We start from the raw sequence: 14,775 nt of genomic DNA, 5'->3' as shown, positions 1-14,775 counted from the left end.
TGATTCTAATATATACATATACAAAGTTGTTTCCTCACATATCCTAAGTTATTTTCATTACTATAATACCGTACCTTTAAAAAACATAAGGATAGATTAGTGATTTTTTAAATAAAATTAGCATAAATTAAAGACATAAAAATAAAATATAATTAAATTTCAAATACACTAATATTAATAATTGTGTATGTATATATATATATATATATATATATATATAAATACAATTATTAATATTAGTATATATATATATATATATATATATATAAATACAATTATTAATATTAGTGTATATATATATATATATATATATATATATATATATATATATATATATATATATATATACATACACAATATATATATATATATATAAAATTATTAATATTAGTGTATTTGAAAATTAATTTTCAATTATATATATAATTACGGTGATGAAAATTGAAGGAAAATACATGTATTTTTTAATTGTTAAATTGTCAATATTAGATTTAATTTTCAAAAACATTTTTTGGACTATAGGTGAATGTTCTTGAGTCAGAACTGGTGAGATTCACCCAGATGTCTGTTTCTACAGGTAAAAAGTGATTGTCCCACCTGCTAGAGCCCACTCTCCACTGCGGTGGGTGTGGCCACTGTAATAGAGCACGTAGGTGTCGTGTCGTGGGCCGTCAGCCGTGTGCGCCTCCATGAATATGCGGAGCTTGGCTTGCAGGGCTTCCAGACTCAAGCCGCTCGTGGAGTAATCACAACCGTAGGTCTCGATCATGTGATGAGAGAAGAAGCGTTGCACGTTGTTCAGCATCCCCGTGGATCGCAAGTTGAGCTCCTGCACATGCGCCGGGGGCAGGAGTGTGGGCTGACCATCTGGGCTGAGAGAGAGAGAGAGAGAGAGAGAGAGAGAGAGAGAGGACGAGGTAAAACACTGACCCTCTGTGCGAGTAACTGAGTAATCAAGTACCAGAAGAATTCGAGTTACTGAGATGTCAGTGTATATTTGGCCAGTACCTGCAATAGTTGGTAGGAATCACCACAGCATAACCGACACAGGTTCCACCAAGACTGTTTCCCAGCTCATGGAAGAGGCCGTGGGCTAGTGATTCAAGAGGCAGGACCAGCAGAAACAAGGCAATAAACAGACTGTTGGACGGCTGTAGGAGGGGGGAAAAAGTACATTTAAGACTTCCACAGAAAATCAACGTTCTTATTTTAAGGCAGATATTTTGACAAAGCAAACTTACAAAATGTTTTGCAGTATGACGCACTAAGAGCCACTGAATATATGCCTGAATGTCTACTGAAATGGGTTAATGACACAATGCCCTTTTTTTCTAGATCTATTAATTTATTCAAAATACAAATCAAAAGTTTGAGGTCAGGAAGATTTTTTACTATTTTTATTCTTAATAAGAATTTTAATATTTTAATACTTTTATTCAGCAATGATACATTAAATTGTATTGTAAATATTTTCAACATTGACAATAATAATAACAGTAAATGTTTCTTGAGCAGCAAATCTATATTTTGAATGATTTCTGTAGGATCATGTGACACTGAAGACTGGAGTAATGATGCTGAAAATTCAGCTTTGCATCACAGGAATACATTACATTATTAAATATTTTAAAATATAAAACAGTTATTTTAAATTGTAACAATTTTTCACAATATTACTGTTTTTACTGTATTATTTAAGACTCTTAAGATAAGCTTGTTTTTAGTTTCTGAATTAAAATTCATTTTTTTAGTTACAAATGACTTTGATTCCAAAATTAAAAAGTAGTTTTGCTAAATCTTCTATTTCTTAGAAATAAAATACATATTAAACAAAATTGCATTACCACTTATTAATAATTGATTCTCTTGTAGACTCTTACAGACCAATGTCATGTGGTGTGACTTGTCACTTCCAAAAAGAATGTATGATAATAATTTATAAATGATGATATTTAAATAAAAATAAATAAATAAAAATTATATGTGCCGTAAAATATTTGTAAAACTTTATTGAAAGTAACTAGCTTCACTCAAATGCATTCAAGGTGTAAGGAAAATATGTTATTACTTTTTTAGAGGCATTATATTAAATGTTTTTAATATAATTTTCAAGGGACGTTAAAAAAAACATATGAAACAAACCAACATGAATTCAAAAACTACATTTCTAAGAACTTGGCACATGCATTTTTAAAAGATTTTCACAGCAAATATTACCTGCCAGCCCAGAGACCCCAGTATGATGGTGGACATCAGGCTGAAGAGCACCAGGCGTTTAGAGATGAGGCAGAAGTGTCGCATCCCCTTAGACGCCATGACCCTGTCCAGTTCTCCAGCCTCTGATGTGTGCATCATGCACATCCTCTGACAGTCACTCAGCTTACTGTGAAAACCCCACAGCGTGACGAGGAACACCAGGTGGCAGATGATCCAGAAAATAGTGAATGCTGAGAGACCCGGGATGAGCAGGTACCACCGGTCCAGATCTCTCATCTTCAGGGCGGCCATGACCAGAAACAACACCTCCACGACAACCAGAGGAAGAAGAGTTAAGCGTCTCCACAGGCCTCTCCTCGACAGGAGTGGTGACCAGCGTTCGGTGACCGAAAGTCCACTGAAGTAGACGTCCAGGAACGGGTCGCAGACGAGGCGGCTGAAGAAGCAAGACAAGGCGAAGGGGTTGGTGAACTTTCCTAAAGTCTCCTCGAAGAAGAATGCAGCAATCCCAGAGAAGCAGATCAGGTTTAGGAAGGCCAAGAAGGACTTCATGCGCAAGTCCACGATTACAGCGGCCAAAGCGAGTGTCAGGACTACAAGGCTTATAGATTTGTTGCCGACCAGGGTCGTGCTGGCCACAGCGAAGCCTGTGAGCTCCAGAGCTTCCCTTGAGGTGAGGAAAGCGGGTTGATGTCGAGTATAACCGCACATTCTTTCAACCAAAGCCCAAAGGATTCGTATAACCATGCTCGCTATTAACATACAGTTGGCCACCTGTTCCTTGATATCGAGCTCTTTGGACGGGACACTGATGAAGCACAGTAAACCCAGAAGGAAACCAAACCACAGATGCAACAGAAAGAGGCTGACGCTCTCCATGCCGAAATAATAGTGGAGAATGCAGGCAATCCCAAGAACAAAGAGGCCCAAAATAAAAATGACCAAGATGATAGTGTCTGCGGTTTTCTCCCATTGTACATAAATCCCCAGGCAAATGGCCACTAGGGAGCTCAGACTGGACAGATAACCGAGGTAACGGATGGATGACCATGTGCTGACCCCTTTGTTGGCTTCATCCAGCTGGGTCATCGCAGCGTAAAGGAAGTGGCTCAAGCAATACTTGAGCAGCTTGCACATTGCTGCAGTTAAAACTCGCACGACAACAGAAAAATTAGCGTCGCGAGTGACGTAAGTTATACATCACAATAGCAAAATATTATTAGTGGCATTACCATTCATCAGAAAGGATGTAAGAACATGTTGTGGGGTGGGTTTGAGGTACTAAATCGAGACATTTTAGCGCAAACATCAGAGTAGCATTTACAGTAAAACAGTGGATTGTCAATATCCACCTGTTACTACTGAATAAACCAAGCTATTCAACTCAAGGTCATGTTATGATGACTAAAATTAAGACGTGAAATAGATGTGGAAATGTTAAACTGGTTTAAGGCTATAAAATAAAATAAATATAAGAGCTGAAGAGTTTTAATGTGCTGTCAGTCTGATTTAGGCGAGTGGATTCCAGTCTAATTACCGGCATCAGAAAGTTGCCTGAATGTGTTGTTTCTCTACATGAGGAGAGTAACAGCGATTAAATCAAAGCTAAAGAAATACGACAGCAGATATTCAAGTCATTGGTTATTGTTGTTAGCGGAAAAACAACTGAAACTGGTAATTTGTCGCAAAATATTTCTCGAACCATCGTCAAAACTTCACCCAGTGTCCGCCATGTTTGCACATCGGTATTAAGCCGCTACGGAATCCCTGAAAGGACAAAAGTGTCCATCATCCTCGTTGTGAAACGAGGGGGAATCAAGTATCACGTGATCCTTCCAGACATCATTCTGGTATGCTGATTTGCTGCTCAACAAACATTTCGTCTTATTAATTATTGATTTTTTAATTTTGATATCAGTTTTGCTTTATCATTTTTTGAAAAATATGATACTTTTCAGGATTTTCTGATAATTTTTTTTTTTTAGAAAGAACACCATTTATTTGAAATTAACAATCTCTTGTACTTGACTTTACTGCCACTTTTGATCAATTTAATGCAACCTTGTAGAGTAAAAGTATGATTTTTTTATTCTTTAAAAAAAAAAAAATCTTACTGACATCAAACGTTTGAGCTATAATGTAACTAATTTGATAGTTACAAATGGATTTTTGAGAACTGGAATGAAATCGCACTACAACAGATCAATATTTAAAATGTATTCTGTCAGAAATGAAATGCATATGATCCTACATGAATAGCTGTAAAGTATTTAAAGCAACCTGCTATAGGTAAATGAGAGACACGAGAGAGAAGGCAACAAAAACCTTTATTTAAAAAAGATGAATGACAATAGTTCTCACAAACAGCCCATTCCTGTGGGAGTCAACCATCTTAACACTGAAAGAAATTCAATCATGCAAACAGTGGATTAAAGCCTGGGGAAGACAAATATGTTTGATATGTGAATGTTTGACACCACCAACTAAACATTATAATACAAAGATTTTTTTTTTTTTCAATAGTTTTAAAATATTTTTCTCAGACTTATAAATCAAGTACAGACTGAAGAATACCTTTAAATGCTATTGCTAATAGGGCAGTATTTTTAGTAATTTAGCCAAGAGCTGGTTAATTCGCTGAAAGTATGTACTGTAACTGTTTATTGTGGGACAGAAAATTAGCTTACTTTCAAATGACAATCAGTAGCTTGTTCTTGCATCCATTCTATATAATCACAAATGCAAAAATACAATTTGGGTTTGAAGGCACCTTGAGGATTTTTTGTTTTTTCTGATACCCTGAAAGATCACATATTGAATTCATTCAACGTTTCAAATCTTTCCACACTTATATTTGGCACCCCTACAACACATTTAAAGTGCCTAACACCAAAACCTCACATAGATACTTCAACAGAACCCCAATGTACATCTCATCACACACTACTTCAGGAGTGAAGACTCATCAGCATATTCTCATATCATCATGTTATCCAATCGCTAACCACATTAATACAATAGAAAACAGTGCCTAATATCAGTTACTCAACTACCAGGTTATAGTGATATGGGGCATTTCTGACCATTTATGATTATGAACGTATTGCTATTCTAATGAAGTGCTGATGCCAATCTCGATATTTTGCGAACCCTGTGGAGGGTGTAATCGAAAACGTGCAAATATGTGCTTGGACATTTAATATAGTGTTTTTAAGAACCTGGAGTGAATAAAAAAGCTGCAAATTCTGCAATTACAAACACAGGAGCTAAAAACATCCAGTGATACGCAACAATCTTTTGATAGTACTTCAAATAAACTGTTTGTGAAACATTTGGCAAAGTCCTTTCCAAACTTTTGTACCTTAAAAGTTCTATTTTATAATTGAAAGTGGGAAGCTAAAATAAAATACTGAAGAACTCAATTAGATATACACCAGATTACAATACAGAAAGTAGATTTTAAGCAACTGAAGGTTTCGAGAGTAAACAGTTAAGAGTAAACAATCATCCTACTCAAAGTCACATTATGGCAAAATGCACAAAACTCTAATCTGTTCCACACTACATACTACTGACGAGTAATTGGATAGTACTGGTTATAATAGCGGTTTGATCGCAAGATTAGAAACATGTTACCACAACACATGCATCCAATCTGGTCACCTGTAAGATTGTTTGTTCTGAAAATCTACGACTACTTCGCTAGATTTGTACCTTGTTGAAGCGAGAAATCCACATTCACAGTTACGTCACATAACCAAACACGCACAAGTTCTGCAGACACTTAAAATGCTACAAATATCATTGATAAAGGCTATTCCAAAAAGTTGGTTGAAAAGATGGCTGAAATCTCCATCCAAAATGTCCAGTGGAAACTTGCTAAGAATCAAACCATTAAAGGGTTAGTTCACAATTTTTTTTTTTGTCATTTACTCACCATCATGTTTTTCCAAACCTGTATGACTTCCGTTACTTTAATGTTAAAGAACTGTTTTTGGCTTTACAATAAAAGTCAATGGGGTCCAAAACAACATTGTTTTGGACCCCATTGACATTCATTGTGTGGACATAATAACATTACGGCATTTTTCTAAAAAGACAGAAAGTCATGGGTTTGGAACAAAATGAGAATGAGTATTTTCTATTTTGCCAGAACTATCCCTTCAAGAAATACAACTGAAAATGAATAACACAGTATAGTAACTCCGGCCAAAAGGTATGACACCGGTGATAACTACGCCTAAGCTGTAACTTACTGTATGCTAGCTCGTAAAGGTTTGTCTAGTTGACAATTCTGAGTGAGAAAACAGCCAAAGTGGGTGAGCTAAATCTTCTGCTTCTGTTACAAAACCAAATCACTTCTATTTCTAAGTTAAGATTGTTTAGTGTGTATATTTGTGTTCAAAGGGATGTCTTGCACGCTCTTAAAAATCAACGCCCACTTAAACGTCCTCATTCACTCTGTGCAAAATTTTTGCTGCTTAAAAAGGGGTCGAGTACACAAACAGCAGAGCAATTTTGGCAGCATGATGGTAAGGTACTAAATATCAAGAGGGGCAGTAAACAAGTTCAGCTCTGGAGCAAAATGGGGTCTTCCAGCTCGTGGAAGGGCGCCGAGCTGCTCTGGCTCTCGCCCGAGTCCGAATCGTATGGCGTGTCCGGCAATTCCGCGAAGCTACACGCCAACATGTCGTCCTCGAAATCAGAGCGCGGAGGCTCGTAGCAATCGGTGAATCCCTCCTCATCGATCGTGTTAAAGTCCTGCGGGATGTAAAGCATCTCCGGGTAGTTGCGGCTGACCAGGTCGCTGCTGGTGGTGGACGACACCTTGCGGAAAGCAATCAGGTGCATGTGGGAGAACTTGACGTATTTGTAGCGCTTGAAGCCCAGAGACTCCACCGCAACTCGCCAGCTGCGCATCATAAGCGCATGCCGGCCCTGGTGGGAGGAGTCAGGGGTGATGATGAGGAGGAGGCCGTTCAAGGTCAGAAGTTCATGCGCTTTCTTGCAGCAGAGCCAGCGCTGATAGGGCGAAGGGAAGTAGGAGAGAAGCAGGGAGAAGACTACCACGTGAAACAGCTGGGCAGGTAAAGCGTCGATGGGGCCGCGCAGATGCCGCAGGAAGGCATCCAAGGCGTCGCTGGCCAGTTGCAGAGGCTGCTGCAGCTGCAGGTTAAGAAAGTCGCATTTGTAGACACTCTGTAGCCATAAAAAGGACAAATGGGGAAAGGAGAATCAGAACATTTCGCTTTACTGTGCAGGACAGGTCAAATTAGTATAAGGATCAATGGCAAATGAGAGAGTCCAAGATAAAAAATCTTTTACAAATCTAGTAAAAACAGTAAGTTCCTTGAAACCTACTCTTCATATACATGTTGGATTTAAAAAATAACAGACTAATTCCCAAGCCGTGTTCTATTTCTGATGTACTACATATGAAGAACAAATGGATTCGCAACAGTCGCTCTTTCTGGCTGCATCCAGTATAGATACGGTGGAAGAAAACAAACATAAAGAAAACGTAATTTAACCAATCATTTAATCACTAAACTTTAGGGTAGATGCCATATTTAATTTGATGAGAAGAAATCTGTGTTAGACAGATGTAACATCCGTTCAATTTTTTTTAAAAGAGGTCTATAGTCTCGTATAGCTTCAAGGAACACAAACCTCTACTGCTGGCACAATGTCGATACCGACAGTCAGAAACTCATCAAATTTCAGGAAGGGATTGAAACAGCTGCCCACATCCAACAGTCGTATCCTCCCAAGCTGGAACATTGAGCGGTTACTAAGCATAAATAAAAAGCTGATTTAGTCAATGAGCTTGTTGCCATGTGGAAAATCTTTGTGGATTTGCAGTGATAAAGTTGTCATTCTAGAGCACCTTGGAGAGGACGATTCTGGTAGAGAGTTTGCAGAGGTGTTATTGTCAGCTGTGGCATGCTTAGTGCTCTTCTCATCCTTCTCCAGCACTCGCCTCATCCCTCCATTCTGGAAGTACTCCTGACAAACACTGTGGCAAGAGAGATTTAACAACAATAGGGCTTTTCATACTGCATTTAACCCCGGGTTATCGTTATTCTAAACCTCGCTTTTAACGCCTATTTTGCTTGTGTTAACCCTGCATTGCTGTGTCAAAAGTGTACAGTGTGAAGTGATGTAGTGTTAGGGGCTGTTCACATGTCACGTCTAAAAACGCTTGGAAAACGCCGCCCGCGCCACTTTCTACTTCTCTCCAAAGCGCTCGGGATGTCTCAACAATTATGAACCATGATGACAAGGAAGTTTCAGCAAATAAATGGATAGATTTCCAGGACAGAAAATCCCTTGCAGAAGCTCTGCTACTAGATTTATTTATGGAGAAGATTGAAAAAACGTGTTTGGGTGTTCCTCCATCTTGCCTGAGCTTTCAATGATGTTACGGAAAGGGTGAAGCTGATTGGTCCAGTTCTTGTCACATGACCTGCGGTGCACTTGCGGCATTCTTAAAAGTTGAGAATTTTTCATCTCGCTGCGGCGTAGTAAATCGAGCGTGTCGCAACGTTTTATTGTGACTGTGAGCGCACTTACTTTTAAAATAACTAACTTAAGCACAAAGGACGCGACGTGAACGGCCCTTTAGAAAGTTACAACTAGATGCTTAGCAACTGACAACCAAAACGTCACGAAAACGTTGTTTCAATTTTTATCCTCACCTTAATAGCACGAAACGTTCTGGAAAAACTTTTGAAAAAAGTCGGCAATAGGCTATATAATATGAGGATGCATAATGATTTAATGCCTTAATGTAAACAAGTCACATACTGCATTCATCCAATCAAAGACACTGACACTGCAAATATGTAAATAAGGATGTTAACTCAGGGTTTAGGAAAGTTAAGTGTGAAACGTCACCTTATGAATACCCAGGATTCATTGTTAACCCCAGGTAAATTCTGAGCAATGTGAAACGTGTAGCAAGATAACCCAGGATTCCGTTAACCCAGGGTTAAGAATGACCCAGGGTTAACCATTTCAAATGTGAAAATTAAAAAAAAAAGTACCAAATCGGTTTCTAAACAATAACCACCAACAGCCGTACCTGCGGCACCACTCGATGCGTCCCTCGCCCTCGCATTTATTCGCCCAGTGGTTGTCGGCCAGGTTCTTCATGGCCATGGCATACTCGCTGAGAGTCTGCTCGTCTTCACAATGCTCGCGCCATATTTTCTCGAAATCTCCCACTGCATTCAAAGAGACAAAACAGAGGAGTGCACAGTCATGCCACAGGGTTGATCGTTCTGCACAACATAATTAGTGTCAACTTTCTCACAAAGCCTACTTTCTGAAGTCAGCTGATGTCAGTGGTTTCTCTAAACCCTAGCCTCCAGCGGCTCGCAAAACACTGTCCGGTTTCTTCAACAACTCAGTGAAGCTCCATCGCCAAGCTCAAAAGTACCATATCATCAAAGTGTTTGTGCTGATTCACACACAGTTCGAAAACTTGCTGATAATGTCAATAACACCAGAAGGCAACCACTACCCTAGAAGACTGCTTTGGAGGGAAAGAACTGACAAAAAGTGAGCTGTCCCATGACAGAGTGGAAAATACAGGCCTTATCAGATTTACAGAGAATAAGACAACAAGGGAAGAGACTGCAGCATCGTTACATATGAATACTGCTGTACAATGCCAAGAAGACCAGATCACGCCTTCCTTATTAACCCATCACGGGGTCTAGTGAATAGACTACTGTGTGTGGGATTTATAGCGCTGCTCATCCCTCTCGGGGGATTCGATAAAAAACTCAACAACACATTTAAAGTCAGATAGTATAAAGGTGGTGGTACGCTACTTCAGGTTCTGCTTCCTGTGGAACTGATTGCAGGCAAAAATATAACATTTCATAATCTACTCTCTACTACGTCATAACCTGATGATGGTTATGATAATCTTTTTGAATGATGCTCAGTGAAGCATAAGACAGGAACATGAAATGTAACAATATCCTCACAATCAATTACTTCTGGTCTATCAATACAAAGACTAACAATACATTTCTCAAGATAATATTTTCACAGAAACGTGCATTATTTTTTAGGGAGTGAGCCTTGGCTAGAAAACATAGTAGGAGGCACTTTCCACGAATTGGATACAAAATATGGCCTGAAAGATAGCATTTATTTTTATTTTTGAATGGAATTTTTTATCGTCAGTGATAGGAGGTGCTTAAAGGGATAGTTCACCCAAAAATGTAAATTCTGTCCTCATTTGCTCACCCTCATGATGTTCCAAACCTGTCCGACTTTCTTTCTTCTGTGGAACATAAAAGAAGATATTATGAGAAATGTCTCAGCATTTTTTGTGGCCATTCAAATGGAAGTCAATAGTAACAAACACTCAGAATTTCGTTTGTTCCACAGAAAAAAAGAAAGTCATTCAGGTTTTGAACAACAATTTCATTTTTTGGATGAACCATCCCTTTAATCTTCAGAAACCCTCTTGGGAGGTCAAACTATATATTATTCATTTAATTTTATTTTTTTGCAATGATTACAAACCTGTTACAGAAACTTTGATGTCAAAATTTAAAATGTGACTAAATATGAGTAATACTGACATTTTTTTGCAATAAACATTAAATAGCAAAGAAGGGTCGCAAATTTATACATGCCAACCGAGGGGAAAAGCTAGATTATGCAACTAAAAAAAAAACTAAAAAAATCCAGTTTTACACCATAAGTACTCATGAAACAGTGGCATTGTCACACTGAAACCAAAATTAACAAGAGGTACAACAGATCTAACTCTCCCTAACTGCAATTCATCTGTTGCTACCTGGCCCATACAGTTAACTGCAATTTTTTTGTTTAGTTATTGTACATGTAATATGAAAATCCTTTAATCAAGTGTCAACTTTTTCTTAAAACCCCATGCTATTTATACTTATTAAGCCTGTTTATACCTTCCCCAGCAGATAGACACACTAAAAATAGGTCAAGTGTCCATTATCTATCATAAGTGCATTAAATCATAATAGAAATAGTACATTGATAAATAATTGACAGGGAAGAGATTAAAGCTTTTAGAGAGGCAAACTTTTCTCCCCTAAGGAGGATTAAAAGTTGTTTATGCTTTCAAACACAGTCATCATATCAATGAAGTGCAAAACAGGAACAGATGAACGACCCTGCACAATTTTGCTGACTAGTCTAACGTCGTGCTACAGACAGACAGACAGACAGAACCTGTTTCAATACCTAACGTCCTGCCTACCTAAACAGTACTCATTACTCATGTGCGTTCAGAACGTTCTATTCGAATGTTTTCAAAATGCTGTCTATGTATGTAACTCATTAGGTTTTCAGACGCAGCCAAAAATGAGCCATGTATAAAATCAGTTCATGTCAAAAGTTTAAAATAAAATAACGTTTTTGCTCTAATAAACGTTTTTGTAATCCAGGCGTTTAAATATCCGCGTCTCTGCTCAGGCCAGCCAGACTACATAACTGATCTAGGCTAGGCTACACAGCTACGCATCTTATTCTCAGCCAATACCTTCAATGTATTTCCTGCGGAGTTTTCTGTGCACGCTCTTCACCAACCCCGACAGCTTCTCCTGCTCCTGCTTCCTGGACTGCAGCCCCGTCGGGACAGAGCCGGGGTGGTATTCGGAGAGATCCAGGTCTGTCTCAGCGCTGCTCCGCAGGTCCATAGTACAGCACTGAGTCTACCGGCGCACCGGCTCCGTCAGTCAGCGCACACGCACACGCCGCAACAACGCGAACGTGACGGAAGCGGAAGTTCACGGCCAATCTGTGAACGCTAACATGAAACGCCTCTGTGCTCCGAAAGGTTGATGAAAGTTGAAAGATGAATGTGATTATCAATAACAATTATATTATTATAGTTTTTATTTTAAAAGATTTTTATATTATTTAATATTATTAAATATTATTTATATATATATATATATATATATATATATATATATATATATATATATATATATAAATATATATATATAGCCTAATAACCTAAATAAAATCATTCACATCAGGTAATGTCTTGTGCTTTCCTGTCTTGTATTTAAGTATCTGAGCCGCTCAGCTCGCTTAAATGCCACTGCACGACCTGCACAAACGAATTCTACATCAGCTTAACATTGCAACTGAGCGGCTTTAAATTTACTGTGGGAGTCGCGGAGGAGGAATGTGGCACTCCTGCAGCAGCCACCACACCAGAGTCCTCAGTGACTCAGCTGTCATGGCCTCCATTCCAGATTCTTCAGAATCTGCCTTTCCCCCTGCTCAGCCGTGGTGTTCTTCTGCTCAGCCGTGGTGTTCTTCTGCTCAGCCGTGGTGTTCTTCTGCTCAGCCGTGGTGTTCTTTAGCTCCGCCATGTTGGTCTTCTGCTCTGCCTGCTCCATCGTGGTGTTCTTCTGCTCAGCCGTGGTGTTCTTCTGCTCAGCCATGGTGTTCTTCTGCTCAGCCATGGTGTTCTTCTGCTCAGCCGTGGTGTTCTTCTGCTCAGCCATGGTGTTCTTTAGCTCCGCCATGTTGGTCTTCTGCTCTGCCTGCTCCATTGTGATGTTCTTCTGCTCCGCCTGCTCCACCGTGGTGTTCTTCTGCTCCGCCTGCTCCACCGTGGTGTTCTTCTGCTCAGCCGTGGTGTTCTTTAGCTCCGCCATGTTGGTCTTCTGCTCTGCCTGCTCCATCGTGGTGTTCTTCTGCTCAGCCGTGGTGTTCTTCTGCTCAGCCATGGTGTTCTTTAGCTCCGCCATGTTGGTCTTCTGCTCTGCCTGCTCCATCGTGGTGTTCTTCTGCTCAGCCGTGGTGTTCTTCTGCTCAGCCGTGGTGTTCTTTAGCTCCGCCATGTTGGTCTTCTGCTCTGCCTGCTCCATTGTGATGTTCTTCTGCTCCGCCTGCTCCACCATGGTGTTCTTCTGCTCCACCTGCTCCACCGTGGTGTTCTTCTGCTCCGCCTGCTCCACCGCGGTGTTCTTCTGCTCAGCCGTGGTGTTCTTTAGCTCCGCCATGTTGGTCTTCTGCTCTGCCTGCTCCATCGTGGTGTTCTTCTGCTCAGCCGTGGTGTTCTTCTGCTCAGCCGTGGTGTTCTTTAGCTCCGCCATGTTGGTCTTCTGCTCTGCCTGCTCCATTGTGATGTTCTTCTGCTCCGCCTGCTCCACCGTGGTGTTCTTCTGCTCCACCTGCTCCACCGTGGTGTTCTTCTGCTCCGCCTGCTCCACCGCGGTGTTCTTCTGCTCAGCCGTGGTGTTCTTTAGCTCCGCCATGTTGGTCTTCTGCTCTGCCTGCTCCACCGTGGTGTTCTGCTCCGCCTGCTCCACCGTGGTGTTCTTCTGCTCCGCCTGCTCCACCGTGGTGTTCTTCTGCTCCGTCTGCTCAACCATGGTGGTCTCCAGCTTTGCTGAGATGGTCTTTATTCACGTCGGCTCAGCCCTGGCTCTCTGTTCCTCCTCAGTCTCCAGTTCCATCACACTTGCCTGGCCCTCCATCCATTCCCCTGATCCGCCTCTGCTCCACCTCCCTCCATGTGTATGTTTGTTGAGAATTAATATTATATTTTAAAAATGAATTCAAAAGAACAGCCTACTTCAGGTCAAGGAAATTAACATTAATACAATTGCTTTCATTAATTGAAAAATATATAGCCTAATGTAAACTCAACTTGAAGTTTCGCGCTAGAAATGACGGGGCCGTTTACACGACACCGTTTTCAACTAAAAACAAAACTTTCTATGTGTTTTGCCCGTTTATTTACATGACAACAGCGTTTTGGGGGGCTGAAAACGTGTTTCAAACTGCAAGTTTTTGAAAACGATATAGTTATCGTCTCCGTGTAAACTACAAAAACACAAATTTGTGAAAATGGTGATGAGCATGCGTACGTGTTCAGTCTATAGGCGTGTAGTATTTCTTTACAAAGTGACATCGCCACCTACTGGCCTGGCATGCATAATGCAGCATTTTTAGGATCCGTGTGAACGGAATCGCTTTGACAATGTTGTCGCCTGTACAAGAAAAATGCAGAGGAAAAACGTTTCCGTTTTTTTACGTAGTTGACATAAAGGAAAAAATCTGCGCATGTACATATACAGCTTTGCGTCGCTCTATAGTAGACTTTTTCTACAAATATACTGCTAATAATAATCCAAGTAATGTAGGTCTTTCTAATTCTTTCTAATTTCACATCGGAAGGTCACATTCACGCGCGCTCTGACACTGAATCCTGTGTGGAGAGAACATGAGTTGTGTCACGTTTCACCTCACAGAGCTCTGGCTTACTGTGAGTATTATAAACCTCACCAAACCTAATGGAAATCAGAACTAGTTTGATTTTTCAAGTCGTGTCTCACAGGTTATTTGTACAAGGACATGTTCAGCATAAATCAGCAGAGTATCTTATATGTTATTATAATCTTGTCATATACCATGATGCATGAACCTGTTTGCAAAATGGAGCTACAGTGCCATTGTGTCTCCTCTTGAAAATGTCATCATGTGCTTCCATCCCATTTAGAGGGAGTGATAATCCCGTAATAGTCTCCCTGCTCA

The 14,775-nt window shown here is 40.0% G+C and overlaps 3 protein-coding genes across 4 annotated transcripts in view; all 3 read right to left on the bottom strand.

Moving 5' to 3' along the window:
- Positions 1-14,775, bottom strand: part of kctd15a (potassium channel tetramerization domain containing 15a) — a 572,168-nt gene that overhangs the window by 536,473 nt on the left and 20,920 nt on the right. The window lies entirely within an intron of this gene.
- Positions 572-3,485, bottom strand: tmem168b (transmembrane protein 168b; the record flags this gene model as incomplete). Its single annotated transcript, XM_084095215.1, has 3 exons — positions 2,218-3,485; positions 1,009-1,151; positions 572-872 (listed from the first exon to the last, which is right to left on the bottom strand). The coding sequence occupies exons 1-3, from the start codon at positions 3,352-3,354 to the stop codon at positions 572-574; spliced, it is 1,581 nt and encodes a 526-aa protein (XP_083951341.1). The 5' UTR covers positions 3,355-3,485.
- samtor (S-adenosylmethionine sensor upstream of mTORC1) lies at positions 4,526-11,985 on the bottom strand. Of its 2 annotated transcripts, XM_084094567.1 has the most exons (6): positions 11,759-11,952; positions 10,480-10,516; positions 9,302-9,443; positions 8,105-8,233; positions 7,888-8,008; positions 4,526-7,416 (listed from the first exon to the last, which is right to left on the bottom strand). In XM_084094567.1, exons 3-6 carry the CDS (start codon positions 9,376-9,378, stop codon positions 6,787-6,789), a joined length of 957 nt encoding a protein of 318 aa, XP_083950693.1. In that variant the 5' UTR covers positions 9,379-9,443; positions 10,480-10,516; positions 11,759-11,952; the 3' UTR covers positions 4,526-6,786. The 2 variants fall into 2 exon arrangements, with proteins under 2 accessions (XP_083950693.1, XP_083950692.1); XM_084094566.1 differs by lacking the exon at positions 10,480-10,516 and having other exon boundaries at positions 11,759-11,985.

Source organism: Abramis brama, assembly GCF_963993115.1.
Source record: "Abramis brama genome assembly, chromosome: 20".
NCBI classification, from domain to species: Eukaryota; Metazoa; Chordata; class Actinopteri; order Cypriniformes; family Leuciscidae; genus Abramis; species Abramis brama.
The sequence above is the reverse complement of the archived record's forward strand: the minus strand, read 5'-3'. Positions and strand labels throughout refer to the sequence as shown.